Source organism: Festucalex cinctus, chromosome 10 (assembly GCF_051991245.1).
Source record: "Festucalex cinctus isolate MCC-2025b chromosome 10, RoL_Fcin_1.0, whole genome shotgun sequence".
NCBI classification, from domain to species: Eukaryota; Metazoa; Chordata; class Actinopteri; order Syngnathiformes; family Syngnathidae; genus Festucalex; species Festucalex cinctus.
This window is the reverse complement of record NC_135420.1, coordinates 27,958,087-27,971,822: the sequence shown is the minus strand read 5'-3', so window position 1 is coordinate 27,971,822 and position 13,736 is coordinate 27,958,087. Positions and strand designations below refer to the sequence as shown.

General features: G+C 42.3%; 1 protein-coding gene across 1 annotated transcript; it reads right to left on the bottom strand.

Moving 5' to 3' along the window:
- Nucleotides 1-91: 91 nt before the first annotated feature.
- Nucleotides 92-11,923, bottom strand: b3galt2 (UDP-Gal:betaGlcNAc beta 1,3-galactosyltransferase, polypeptide 2). The gene is made up of 2 exons (XM_077534627.1): nt 10,671-11,923; nt 92-3,265 (listed from the first exon to the last, which is right to left on the bottom strand). The coding sequence occupies exon 2, from the start codon at nt 2,998-3,000 to the stop codon at nt 1,678-1,680; it is 1,323 nt and encodes a 440-aa protein (XP_077390753.1). The 5' UTR covers nt 3,001-3,265; nt 10,671-11,923; the 3' UTR covers nt 92-1,677.
- Between the last annotated feature and the right edge of the window lie 1,813 nt (nt 11,924-13,736).

Below are 13,736 nucleotides of genomic sequence, written 5' to 3'. Positions count from 1 at the left end.
ATACAGGATATGGCAGATAAACCTTCCCAACTTGTGATGAAACTGGAACGTAAACACTGACAGAAACACAGAAAGAGGTCAGAAGAAGTGGTCGATGCCAAAGATACTTTTCATTCATATTTAGGTAGTTTAACTTTCAACAAAAATACATATACATTTCCCTTTGTCTGTGTAAACGCATTGGTGTCTTTTTTTTTTCTTTCTTTTTTTTTAAATGAGATTGATCTGTGTGGAATACTCTTCGAACTTTCCAAGCCCCACAACCAGCGTGCACCGTCAGGTCCCACCGATGCGTCTGCCATTGCACCTCGTACAAGTACATGTGTACAATACTTGACATTTTTCTCCCGCCAAAATTGTTTGAAACATCAACTGTACACAATACCAAAAACAATGTGCTTTTTCCCCAGATAGTGAGTTGTGCCGAGGTCCAAAATGTCCTCCATCAGCTGTTCCAATGCACACTAGGGATAGACCGATTGTCGACCGGCCGATTATCGGCGCATCGGCCTTCTTACGAATCTGAAGGCCGATAACGCTGGTAACCTCACTGAGCGGTGAATGCTTGCGAGCGTTTTTACTTTTCACAAAACCATTTCAAACATATTCAGACACTTGTTACTGTCGGCGAAGATTTTTTGAAACCTTTTTTTACGAACCCTGACGAAAACCCCAAATTAGCTTCGTTCGCATGCATTTGTCGCTCAGTGAGATACAGGAAATGCTCATTTATGGATTTATTAAAATTTCAATTTTATTAAAAATAAAATAAAATAAATATGCTGACACTGGGAGCCCCCTACACAAAATCATAAAAAATAATAATACAATTGAGAAATTATGTTAAAATTTTGGAAAACTTTATCTCCAGTTGAAACATTTTAGGGGGAACTATTTACTTGCTTAGTTTTTAACTTAGCATAACACATGCTAATGACTGGAAGCTCCCTGCAATTTTTGGTAGAATTTTTCAACAAAGCTGTCAATTCCTTTGTACGTTTAATATTAAAAGGGGAAAAAAAACATAATTTTTAAACATTTGACGATAATATTTTCTCTGAACGAAAATGAACATGGGCTTGAAATATCGGTTATCATCTCCTTGACTACTAACTCATTCACTCCCAGCCATTTTTAATGATGCAACCACCTTCGCTACCGGCTGCTTTACTGGATTTTAACTGATTTTGCAAGGCACACAGATTTTCTTTTGCTATAAAAATATGGAACCTACCAAAAGAAAGATTCGTCTCTCAAGTATATTTCCATCTGTTTCTGTTTTGCGTACAATTAGCATTAGCATATCGCTAAGTTTCATCATTGTTCATAAATCTGCTTTGAATTGTAGGGAAACAGCTTGTTTTAGACATGGCCCTGGTTGATCTCTTATACTCTGCTGCCACCTGCTGGCCGTTTTTGTAATGACTACCATTTTTTTCCACCCATACACTGTAGTTGAGAGGCTGCATCAAAGCCTTCTGTATGTGCCAGTGTAAAAAAAACAAACAAACAAACAAACGTATAAATACGTCTTTGGGACACTGAAAACATTTAAAATAGAACGTATTTATCCGTTTTTGGGAGCAAATGAGCTAATAACATGCATCTGTATCGGCCTTGACAAAAACCCATATCGGTCTATCGCTAATGCACACGTCTCAAGCAAGCCGCAAGCGCTCAAGGAGGCCGCTCGCCGTGGAAGCGCCGTTGCCTGTACCTGCCGTTCTTTTCCTTGGCCATGTTGATGCAGGCGTTGTGCTTGTTACTCTGCAAGTGGTTCCAGTACTTGACGAGTTCGTTTGGGTGGAACTGATGCGATGTGATGAGGTGGCTGTACTTACAACTGGAGTAGGACACCCGCCAGTGGTTAAAGAGAAACTCGTTGGGGGGCGGAGTCGGGTCGATGCGCAACTTTGCAAGGCATATTCCCACGTAAACGTCCTCCAAGTGAAGCCGGCGTATGCTGAGGGAGGCCTGGTAGATCAGTTCCGCCATGTCCCCTGAGAAGACGTACCCCGTGCCGGAGCAGAAGGTCGGGTAGCGCTCGCTCGGGTACAGCTCCGGCGGCATGTACCACTTGCTGTCCTTGTTCCGGTTCGGCGCGTAGCCTCTCATCAGGTAGCCCGTGAAGTACCTCCGCCTGGGCGGCAGCTCGGGCTTCAGCAGCTTCTGGATCAGGTACTCGGTGTTGACAAACATGTCGCTGTCCGTCTTCATCACGTACGAGGCGCCCGAGCAATACGTGGCCACCCAGTTCATGGCCATTAACGTCTTGATGGTCAGGTTGTAGTACGTGTCCTGATAGTCTTGCTGGATGATGTCGCGGTGAACGCGGCTCTCCTCCTCGATGCTGCTCTGGAGGAAGGCCTCGGAGCTCTTTGCCGTGCCGAGCAGGAAGAGACGCACGAAGCCCAGGCCCATGGCCACGCTGTCGTTGCCCCACGTCCGGCGGATGGCGTTGCGGGCGTCCGCCTGGCCCGGCTCGGCGGCGATGAGCAGGACGAGGAAGGGCGGACTGTCGCTGCACTTGAACGGCTGGTTCAGGATGTAGCGGTAGGGCTGAGCGCTCAGCTTCCCGCCCACGCCCATCTCCTTCTGTAAACTCTTGTTGGTGCTCATGGAGTCCTCGAGTCCCATGACGGACATCCGGGCACCCGCGCCCCCGGCGAGTCCCGCCTCCCCAGCTGCCCCTTCCGCCGGCGAAGAACTAAGATTGAGCGGAGGTTTCGGCGCGGCCAAACCCGCCTCCCGCCAAAGACTCCGCAGGGAGCTACTTTGGTTGGCGTCCGCCCTGGGACTGCGGAAACCGCGGACAGTGTAGGCCAGGGGGTTTTCCCGTGGCCCCGTGCGGCCCGGCAGCCAGTCCTGGCGGCTGAAAAAGGAGAAAAGGGTGAAGAGCAGCGCCAGCGAGAGCAGGCCCGCCACGTGGGTCCGGAATAGCGAGCGCTTGGAGGTCCACGTCATCTTGAGGGGACAGCAATGACGCCGTCGCCACTGCATGGTGCGGGTCGGCCGTGCGCGGGTCTGCGGCTGCTGCTCGAGAATGGGCGGCGGCGGCGGCGGTCACATCCAGTCGCCTCAAACATGTGGTTGCCAAAAAGTGAAAAGTTGTTTGAGCTGGCAGATCAAGTGCAAGGTCCGCTCTTTGGAAGTTGACGTGGCGAAGGTCAAATGTGCGCTGACAAGGCAACTTTACAGATTTCTTTTTGGAGTTGTAGACAAGCAGGTCGTGTTCTCTGTCTTGCCTCCTTCAGGAAATGATAGTCTGAAAAGAAAACAACAAACAAAAACAGATCAGTGTGACTCATCCACTGCCATTCACTCTAGACATCAAAGATCCAGTTTTACTGGACTGGCAGGCAATTAGTGTTTGTTGGCGTATTTCGCCAACCATGTTTAGTGAGAACCGTGTGTCAAAAAACTGCGAAATGTGGGAAATTCATCATCCGTTTCAGACAGGGAGATAAATGAAACCAGAGAAAAAGAGGTAACTCTAGGCTGTTTTGTAGTTTTTGTTAACTAAAACTATCCATCCATCCATCCATTTCTCATTCCTCACAAGGGTCGCGGGGGGTGCTGGCGCCTATCTCAGATGGCTCTGGGCAGTAGGCGGGGGACAACCTGGACTGGTTGCCAGCCAATCCCAGTTAACTAAAACGAGATGAATAAAATGATGTTTTCTTGGACTCAAAGAAACGCTAACATGCTCGATTTATAGTCGACTTAAAACGGACTGAATAAAAACGGGATGAGGTCGACTAGATTCTAGTTTAAACCAGGACTAAAACTGAGCCCAATTTAATTAAAAATGACTGATAAAATTAGCACCACGCGGAACGAGTTTATTTTCACGAGTATCGGGTTGGATTTGTCTAATTCTGTTTGCGGAGGGGATTATACTTCACTTTCGGGTATTTATACCTTGCGCTGACACGCCAAATTCAATTCATATTCCAATTTCACTCAGATCAAATGCCCAGATTGTTGTAAACGGCTCCCTGGGATCACATAATTGAAAACATTCTAAGATAGAAGAGGCTTAGATATGGCGGCGGTGTAACAATTTTGATTGGACGACTCCTCGTGGGGCGTGGCTTAGCGAGAAGAGCCAACAGGACAATTGGAAAATCCTGGCAGGACTATTTGGGAAGCATGGCTGAGAAATAAAAACCACAGTCACATTTCCGCATCGTAGAAAATAAGCACATTTCCAAATGAGTAACTTTTCCACTCACAATTGAATCGATAAATGCAAGTATAATCGTAATGGACTCAATAGATGCGATGTGTCCGCTGCACACGATGATATGGCGATTGGAGCATGTCATTAAAGCTTGATGCCTTTTGGGTACGAGTCGAAATTGCAGCTTTGCTCAACATGACGCGGACTAATGCTACACCGCGGCGCTCGCTCGGGCGAGTGAATGTCATCACCCCCCCCACCTGTCGAGCAGCGACATCCGGGAAGGGAAAACGCGCAGCTGTCAGAATGAGTTTTCCGGGTCCGGCAGGCAACGGAGCTCAAGCCGGTGCCGGCCTGTGGCGATTGCAATCTTTTCCCGGCACTCACCTTAAGCTTTATCAACATTGCCTACCTGTCGAAATGAGACCACCGCGGCTGCAACCACCAGCTGAAATTCATCAGATTCAAAATACTGATGAGTACGTTTACATGCAGGCAATCGTCCTTTTAAAGGGATACTTGACTCATTGAGTCTTTTTTTAGCAGTAAAAAACAAGTTCATATCTTGTCCAGAATTAATTTGTTAACATCATTATTTTTCTTTAGAAACTATTTTTTTCCGCCTGCTGTCGACTAAAGATGACATCACCTGCGCTGAGGAAGTCGGTAACGACCAATCACGGCTCACGTGTTTTCTGGGTCTTGGTCAGCAAGCTGAGCCGTGATTGGTCGTTACCGACTTCCTCAGCACAGATGATGTCATCTTCAGGTGACAGCAAGTGGGGAAAATTAGTATTTAGAGGTATTAATTGTACATGAAAAATAATGAAGCTACCAAATTCATTCTGGACAAAATCGGAACTTTTTGCTGCTGGAAAAAATGGCTCAATGGGTCAAATTGTATCCCTTTAAAACACGAATATCGGCAATATTCGGGTTTTAAAAATCCATGTAAAACCCACAAAATCCCGATTATGCTCTTATTTGTTTTTTTTGGGGTTTTTTTTAAACCTGAATAAGACCCAAGCTTTACCACTTTTCGTAACCGAAATTCAGTTCTCTGTTCATATTTGTCTTTTTTTTTAAACCCGAATAAGACCCCAGCATTACCCCTTTTTGTAACCGCAATTCGGTTCTCTGTTCTTATTTGTTTAGTTTTGTTTTTTTGTTTTTTTTAAACCCGAATAAGACCCCAGCATTACCCCTTTTTGGAACCGCAATTCATTTTTCTGTTCTTCTTCTTCTTATTTTTTTTTTAAAACCCGAATAAGATCCAAGCATTATCCCTTTTCATAACCGGAATTCAGTTCTCTGTTCTTATTTGTTTATTTATTTATTTTTTTTTAAACCCGAATAAGACCCAAGCTTTACCACTTTTCGTAACCGAAATTCAGTTCTCTGTTCATATTTGTCTTTTTTTTTAAACCCGAATAAGACCCCAGCATTACCCCTTTTTGGAACCGCAATTCGGTTCTCTGTTCTTATTTGTTTAGTTTTGTTTTTTTGTTTTTTTAAACCCGAATAAGACCCCAGCATTACCCCTTTTTGTAACCGGAATTCGGTTTTCTGTTCTTCTTCTTTTTTTTTGTTTACACTTGCCAAAAGCTTCTGCGAGAATCTCATTCGGACAGTGGTGACAAAACGGGAGCTTTTTTTTTTTTTTTTGGCAAATGTCTTCCAAGTCCTGATCTCAATCCAATTAAAAAATATGCGGGAGTCGCTGAAATATGGAGGCAGCCTTCAAACCCGAGCGGCTTGTTAATGAGGAGTGGATCCAAAAATAACTGCCGACAGGTGCGCAAGTCTCACAGTTACAGAAATTGATTGCGCTGATTGACTCGCAAGGGTGTGCACAAAAATACAAACTTCTCCTGAAGAGCCGTTATCAAAACGCTCAAAATGTACTAAGATAATCATGTTTGGTTTGATTGACACGAGCTCTTTCTGTGCACGGAATATCTCAACTAAACGCCTTCGTAGACACCTTGCGCCCCCACATAACGTTAAATCAATTACCTGTCAATCAAAGTGACTGTTTTTTTTTGTTTTTTTTTTTGTGTAGCTTCGGTTTGGTTTGTCTCAGGATTCAGCATTGCGGACGACCAAATAATTAGAGGACCGGCTCCATTTTCATTTTCCAATTCTTTGAGACATTTCTAATGGCAGCTAAATGAACGAATTTTTATTTTTAAGAATGCAACGTGCAATAGACACAAAAATACGTGTACACGCATGCACACAGGAAGCTGCTCAAAAGGCAGACATAGTTTTTTTTGTTTTTGTTTTTTAACTAGCTATTTCTCCCGCAAGATGAAAAAAAAATCAAATATGTTTTCTATTCATAAAATTGTGTACAGTGGTGGAGGATCAACTTGTGCATGTAGAGCTGTCAAAATGAATCAATTGACAAGTAGTCAATTATCAAATCACTCGACAAACATTTTATAATCAAGTAGTTGTTTGGAATTGGATCCTTTTTTTTTTTTTTTAATTTAAAATTGTCCAAATTCTCTGATTTCAGTAATTGTTGACTGATTTCTGTAGTCCTTCATATCTTCCTGACTACCAAGAAAAAATAATATTGTCCAATCATGTATATTTTGATATTCCTCAATCTTTGTGAAGTAACTGGAAATTTTTTGAGAAAAAAAAAAAAAAAGGTTTTATTTTTAAGCTATGATGTGTCCACTACAGAGGACATTTTTTTAAAATTTAATGCTAGGCTCAAATACAGTTACAATAATTCAAACAATACTTTAATGTGTTCTTAAGAGTCTTATAGTAAACATGCTAACAACATTTAAAGCCTAAATTTGTTCAATAAAAAGTGTTATACGCTTACGTTTCCTCTTCGCTAAAAAGTGCTTGCACTGAGGGAAGCCATTTTCTTTTATGATGCAATCAAAGGTAGCAAAGCCCCACCCACACGTTTGGTATCATTGGAAAGCTCTGAATGTCCTCTATAGAGCACAAAAGGAGTTCATTCAATCGTATGCACTGGGTGGGAGATATTCGAGATATTTTTTCTTTTTCTTCGTCCTCTAGTTTTAGTCTAGTTTTTGTAAATTGAAATGTTTTCCTGCACTTGGGACATAAATATGGACCGTAAACTAAAAAATGACAGTATAGCTGGATTATAGCCTCCATTGTCACGCAGCGTATCTGAGATCGAGTTATCCGACAAGGTGGCGACTGTGCAAATTGTTGGCCTCGCGTCCGATGAAGACGCCAAGTGAGTCGGAGACAATCGACGCAGGATTTTTTTTGGACTGGTGCCACTGGCACCGTTTCCCAGATCAATATTTTGAAAACCAAGGAGAGTTGAGGGGTGGATTTCCAAAGAAGTAGTCTCCAGACATCCAGCACGCTGACATCGAGATGATAACATGCGACGATGTTAGCGCGTTTCAGTTACTACGCGTCTTTTTGAGTGAATTTGTCAGGCGGTATCGTCCGAAGACGATCCGCTATTTAAAGGCTCTTCATTTTAAAAGGTCACAAAGCGACAAAAAAAATCCTGAAGTGAAAAGATATTGCCAAATGGAAGAGCGAGCTAGTTTTACAATCTGTGTTTCACTTCCTGGTTTGAACTCGGAAAAGTCTGACTTCCGACCATCCTCGAATGCAGCACAAATTGGACTATTAAAGCGTTATTAAAGCGAATTGCAAGGTGGAGCCCTCTGCTGGTTACGCTGCGTCACTGCCACCACTGAACTCCGATTTAAGTGGACTTTATCGGCAAAAGCTCAAAATAATTTCCTCGTTAATTTGATGCGTTTGGTTTTAATATTCCGTTTAGAGTTGGGACCTATTCTTGTCATACACAAAATGTGAACGAACACTCGGGCTGTGCACCAATTGTTGTTGAATCGAAAACCAACACCGATTCCTAATTTTCCCACCTGAGTCAAAATTTGTCATAGCATATTGTCGCCAGTGAGAAACGTTTGAACAGGGTGTTCCAACTCTCTTCTACGACAAATGAAATGGAGCTCGCTTAGCGTTAGCATTAGCATTAGCTAGGACGAGGCTACAACAAGCTAGCACAGCACAAATGAATTCTGTGGGCACTCAATATGAAGTTTTTGTTTGTATGTTTTTCTCGTCGAGTACAATGAGTAACCAATTAGCTTTTTTTGTGTGATGCAAGTACCTTAAAATGTCTTCGAATCAAAACGAATGTTAAAGGAGTGAAATGGGGATGTCACGATTTGGGCAAAACCCTAAAACAGCTTGCCTTCAGATCGATTTTTCTGACATCACGAAGAATTACAGTTGCATAATTGTACTCTTGATGAGCGGATAGACGTTTGAAAGGCCCGACTGCGCGTACAGAATCAATTGAAGTCCGTTTTTAATTCATTTTTATGGTCTCGCTCAGCTGTTGGCAGCACTTCCCCATGCGCGATCCGTTGCCAAATACTTCCGAGAGCATCAGAAACTCCCTGGCCTTTCCTCTTGGCAGGGCCCAGAGTGTTTCTTTCTTTTCTTTTTTTTTCTGAATTTGATCATTTGCAAATTAATACCGAATACATTTGGTGCTGGTGAGGGAACGGGCCAAAAAACCCGCTTCCCACTCAGTGGTTGTTAACTCTTGGGAATTTGGTGTGCTCAGTAGTCGACCTGTGACTGCTGTGATGGTATGTCGTGTGATTTTTTATTATTTTAATCCCTTCATAACTAACCATGTTGAGCAAAAAAAAAAAAAAGAAAATAGTCAGACGAATTGTGCAATTCTGGAGCCTGTTGTTTCCATTAATTGCATCTGCTGCCACTGCAGTTTCCATTTTAAGAAATCAGCAGGTGTTATTTTAAGGTACTCGATATAAATACAAAGTTGAGTCAGCGTCCTAACTGCATGATTTGCAATTCTATCCAGTAAAAACTCAATACAAGAACACAACGCTTTCTTAATTCAAGGCAGGGCTGGACTGGCACAAAACAATCAGACTTTTTTTTTTTTTTTTAACATTTAAAATTGATGTGGGGTTCCGTACCGAAGCGTATTGAATTCACTTGGGGAAAAAAACAAAACAAAACTCCTGATTTTCTGACTAATTTTTTGGGGGAGCTTTATTTTTTTTGGTGTTTTTTTTCCTGTTTTTCTGAATATTTTTTCTGTCATTGAAAAAAAAAAATAATTCTGAAAAACAGGGGAGAAAAAATATTCAGGAAAAACAGAAAAAAAATACTCAGGAATAACAGGAGGGAAATATTCAGAAAAAAAAATCTTCCAAAAAACAGGAAAAAAATTAGTCCAAAAAACAGAGCACCATCTTCTGTTTTTCAGAGCAATTTTTTGGGGGGACTTCTGAACTCCGAATGACTTGTTGCAGACCACTGACCTGTATATATGACTGGATAGCCGATAGCCCATACATACGTTGAAGTAACGGGGCGGCCATCTTGCTCCTCCCACCTCACCAGCAGACTACTGTATCGCTATACGTACAAATGAGACATATGCAGCTTGTAGGCAGTTAGTATAAGGCCGGAGGTGGGATGGGGGGGTTTGTGCTGATTTATTTTTTTTTCCTCGTTAAAAAAAAATAGTGAGCACCCCGACACAAACCCCCACACCGCCTCTACCTTTATACTAAGTGCCTACTAGCTGCATATGTCTCTCATCTGTATGTATAGCCATACAGTAGTCTGCTGGCGACGTGGGAGTAACAAGATGGCCGCCCTGTGACTTCAACGGCTTGCACTGGCATGTACGAGGCTATCGGCTCTCCAGTCATATCTGCAGGTGACAGGTCAGTGGTGGTCACTTGGAGTTCAGAGGTCCAAAAAAAAAAAACAACTCTGAAAAACAGAAGTTGGTGCTCTGTTTTTTGGGATTTTTTTCCCCCCGTTTTTTATATTTGAATTTTTGTCTGTTTTTCTGAATAATATCCACCGCCCCCCATTTTTCTGAGTAATTTTTTTTCTGTTTTTCTGATTTTTTTTTTTTATGACAGAAAAACAATATTCAGTAAAACAAAAGGAAAAAAAATCGGGAAAACAGAAAAAAATACTCAAAAAAAAAAAAAGCTCCCCCAAAAAATAGTCAGAAAAATAGGGTTTTTTTTGTTTGTTTTTTCCAAGCGAATGCAATACGCTTCCGTATAGTTCCGTACCCCCAGCATGGTTTTAATAACCACTGAGCCTGAGGATGCAACCAAACTGCCACTGTTGCATGATCGACATATCTCGGTGAGGATGACAGAGGAGAAAAAAACAACAACAACAACCTGCAACTCACCTGGTCGAGCACCTGCCCGGGGTTTTTTGTTTTTGTTTTTGGGGAACCAGTTAAAAATGCCTGCTCTATCTTTAATGCACGTTAAATGGCCGCGAGGGCGGCTTGACATGTGCGAGCGCCCGCATGACGGCTGCGAGTGTGCATGACAGCCGGGGGGGGGGGGGGGGTAGGGGGGGGGGTGAAAAGAAGAAGAAGTGGGTGGGGACGGCTAAATAAATGATGAGGATGTTGAGGAGGACTCACGAGATGTGCAGTGCAGCGTCCCTCCTCTTCCTCATGTTGCCGCTGCTCCTCCTGCCAAGGCTGCGATCGGCCGCCGCGCTTTTTAGTCCACATCGCCTCCTCCTCCTCCTCCTCCTCCTCCTCCTCCTGCTCCTCCTCGCGTTACGACGACACCTGGCTGGCGTTTACGTCCCTCGCCGACGGCTCGCGGCCATCCCTGCACAGTCTTGAATTGAAGCCTGCGGCTTATTTTTATTTTTTATTTTTATTTTTTTTAATCTTTTTAGCTCCCCCTGCTGCTTAAAACTCCTCCTCTCCTCCCTCTCCTGGTCTCCGGCACACACCGCAGCTTCCCCTCCAAGCCACTTCTTGATAAACGATCCTCCTCGCCCAAGTTGCTCCTTTCCCAGGGCTCGTTTTAAAACATACAAGTCGGGAGCGGATGGAGTGATGGAGAAGAAGAGAGGAGAGAAAGGAGAGGAAAAAACAACAACAGCAGCAGCAGAGCAGTTTCCTCTAACAACAGCATCCAACGGTTGCGCGTATATGTGAGGAAAACAAAACGTTCTCCCCCAAAATGTCTGGTTCGCGCATCCTAGCTTGTCGTCTCAGCCTCGGAACGACCGCGGTCGCGTTTTCTGGTTTTGGAGCAGCCGATGTCAGACACACCGCCACAGTAACTGACGGAACTCTCGCACGTCACCGCATTTTTAGACCAGCAGCTCACGTGACCGAGTTAGACAGTCGCGGTGCGTTCACTGACAGTAGGAGAGAAACTAAAAGGACTGTCGTCTTTGAAATGTTGACGTCCAAGTAGCGTTAATTTTGTCTGCCATTTGTAAATTTAGTCGCAATTTTAGTCCAGTTTCAGTCACGCTTTGTTAGTTTTTAGACACAGTTAGTCAATCTCATCTCATTATTATTTAGTCCATTTTTTTAGTCAAGTATTTAAATCTAGCATTTTAGTCTTTATTTTAGTCCAAGAAAACGTCATTGTATTCGTTTAGCTTTAGTCAACAAAAACTGACAACATTTTTAGTGTACCATTTACCCCCCTTTTTTTGTCAGCAGATTATATTGACGCTTTTTGGATCTAAAACTGTTTCACGTAAAATGTTTTATCATCTTTTTGATGAAAAACAACTTGACACACAATTACAGTGGCTACTATGGCTCCATGCTATGAGCTAGTAAGTTAGCTAGCATCAGTTAGCAATCGCGTTAACGTTATTGTTGGAATGTTAGCTATAATTTACTTTTTTTTTTTTTTTTAATTAATCTTTGACCGTGAATCCACTTGTCTGCCCCTTGTTTGTGCTTTGTGTCACATGACAGTGTCAAACAAGATTTTACAAAATCATATCATTTTCATCTCGTTTTTGTTCATGAACCAAAATGTCCATAAATTTTTGTCCAGTTTTTATAAAGTGAAGTACATTTTCATCTCGCCTTCATTCGTCGACGAAAATGCATACTGATTTAGTACCGGTTATTGTTTATTAACGAGGGTTTTAGTCTAGTCTAGTCTAGTTTTCGTTGACGAAATTAACAGTACGTCCAAGTCGCTGTAAATACATAATTGCAGAAATTTCTGCTTATATTCATCACGCTACGACTGTTTTTTTCTCATTTATTTTTGATTGATTGATTTATTTATTTTATTAATCTGTTTCGATCATAGATGGCTCCAGGATTTTTTTTTTTCTGCCCTAAAGTGCTAAAGGGGGTTTGACCAATCAATACGGGTTCTGAGAAAAACAAACAAAAAAAAAAAGTGTAAATGCACTTTAGAATATCAAATAAAATGCTATAGGAGCTTAAACTCATTCACTGCCTTTGACAAGTATACTTGTCAATTGTATTTTTTAGAGCGGTGCTAAATGGGGGCGAATCTGAGCATGCTCCACTGTAAATATCAAACTTGGAAACAACTTTACTGATGCCCAACCACCGGTAGATGACATCATTGCCCCATTTTATAGGAAATAAACACAGTTTCAGAGTCCATGGGAGAAATGGCTGTATTTTGGCAAACCTACATTTTTCTGCTGTCAATTATAAAAGAACGGGACGGGACAAAAAGTAGGGAGTCTATTCTGTTATTTGGTAGATTCGGTTTATATATAATTATTGAATGTAATATCACGTGAGTATTGGAAATGTAAAAATTTTCTATAATGACTGGCAGTGAATGAGTTTAACTGGGGCTACACCACACTTCTAAAGGGGACATCCTAGCTGGCTTCGGGCAGAATATCCGCCAATTGTTTGGAATGAACTTCAAGCTATCATAAATCACACCAACTCCCGATCACTATAAGCATTTTAAAAAAAAATTATTTTAAAATCAATCACAACAGAAAAATGCAACTGTTTTCAACTTGATGCTTTTATTTGTTTGTTTGTTATATATGTCATGCCTGTGGAATGTCTACTACTCGAGTATGTCAAATGCAGCAGTTTGTTGTGTTTACAGTATTGCGCAATATTCTGTCGCCTGCCTTGGCCACGCCTCCTTTTTTTTTTGGGTGAAATCAATGAAATTCCATCCAGCGTCAATGTACACCATTTATATTTTACGAATGATTATGTTGAATAATCTTTGATTGTTTTCAACTGGCGCTTATTCCCGCATCCAGTAAACGCATCATATTTCCTTCCACTTCACCCCCTCCCTATTTCCTCCTCCCAAGCCACTCACTCGCCTCTCCCCTCTCTGCGGGCTGAAAAAAAAAAAAAAAAAAAAGGGGATTTAACTGTCGTGTGAAAGCATGGTGGCCAGTGGTTGTCTGCTAACAGCCGGATTAACTGCCACCGTGCTCTTTTGTTCCATACCGCTGAGACAAACGGACAATTAAAAAAAAAAAAAATGTGTCACGTCTTTTTGTCGGTCCGAGTTGCTTGTTCCTGCAATACGAGACAAACATTCCTTGTGTGGTTTCACCATACTTGGTCATAAAAGATGATTCTGATGTATGATCATGCTAATGGTGGGAATGCTGAAGCATTCCCACCATTAGCAATTTAGGGATAGACCGATAATCGGCCCCGGTCGATTATCGGCGCCGATATTTGGCATTTTGACAA

Excerpts from the sequence above, each read along its gene's own strand:
- b3galt2 (XM_077534627.1), bottom strand. The coding sequence starts at position 3,000 with ATGCAGTGGCGACGGCGTCATTGCTGTCCCCTCAAGATGACGTGGACC.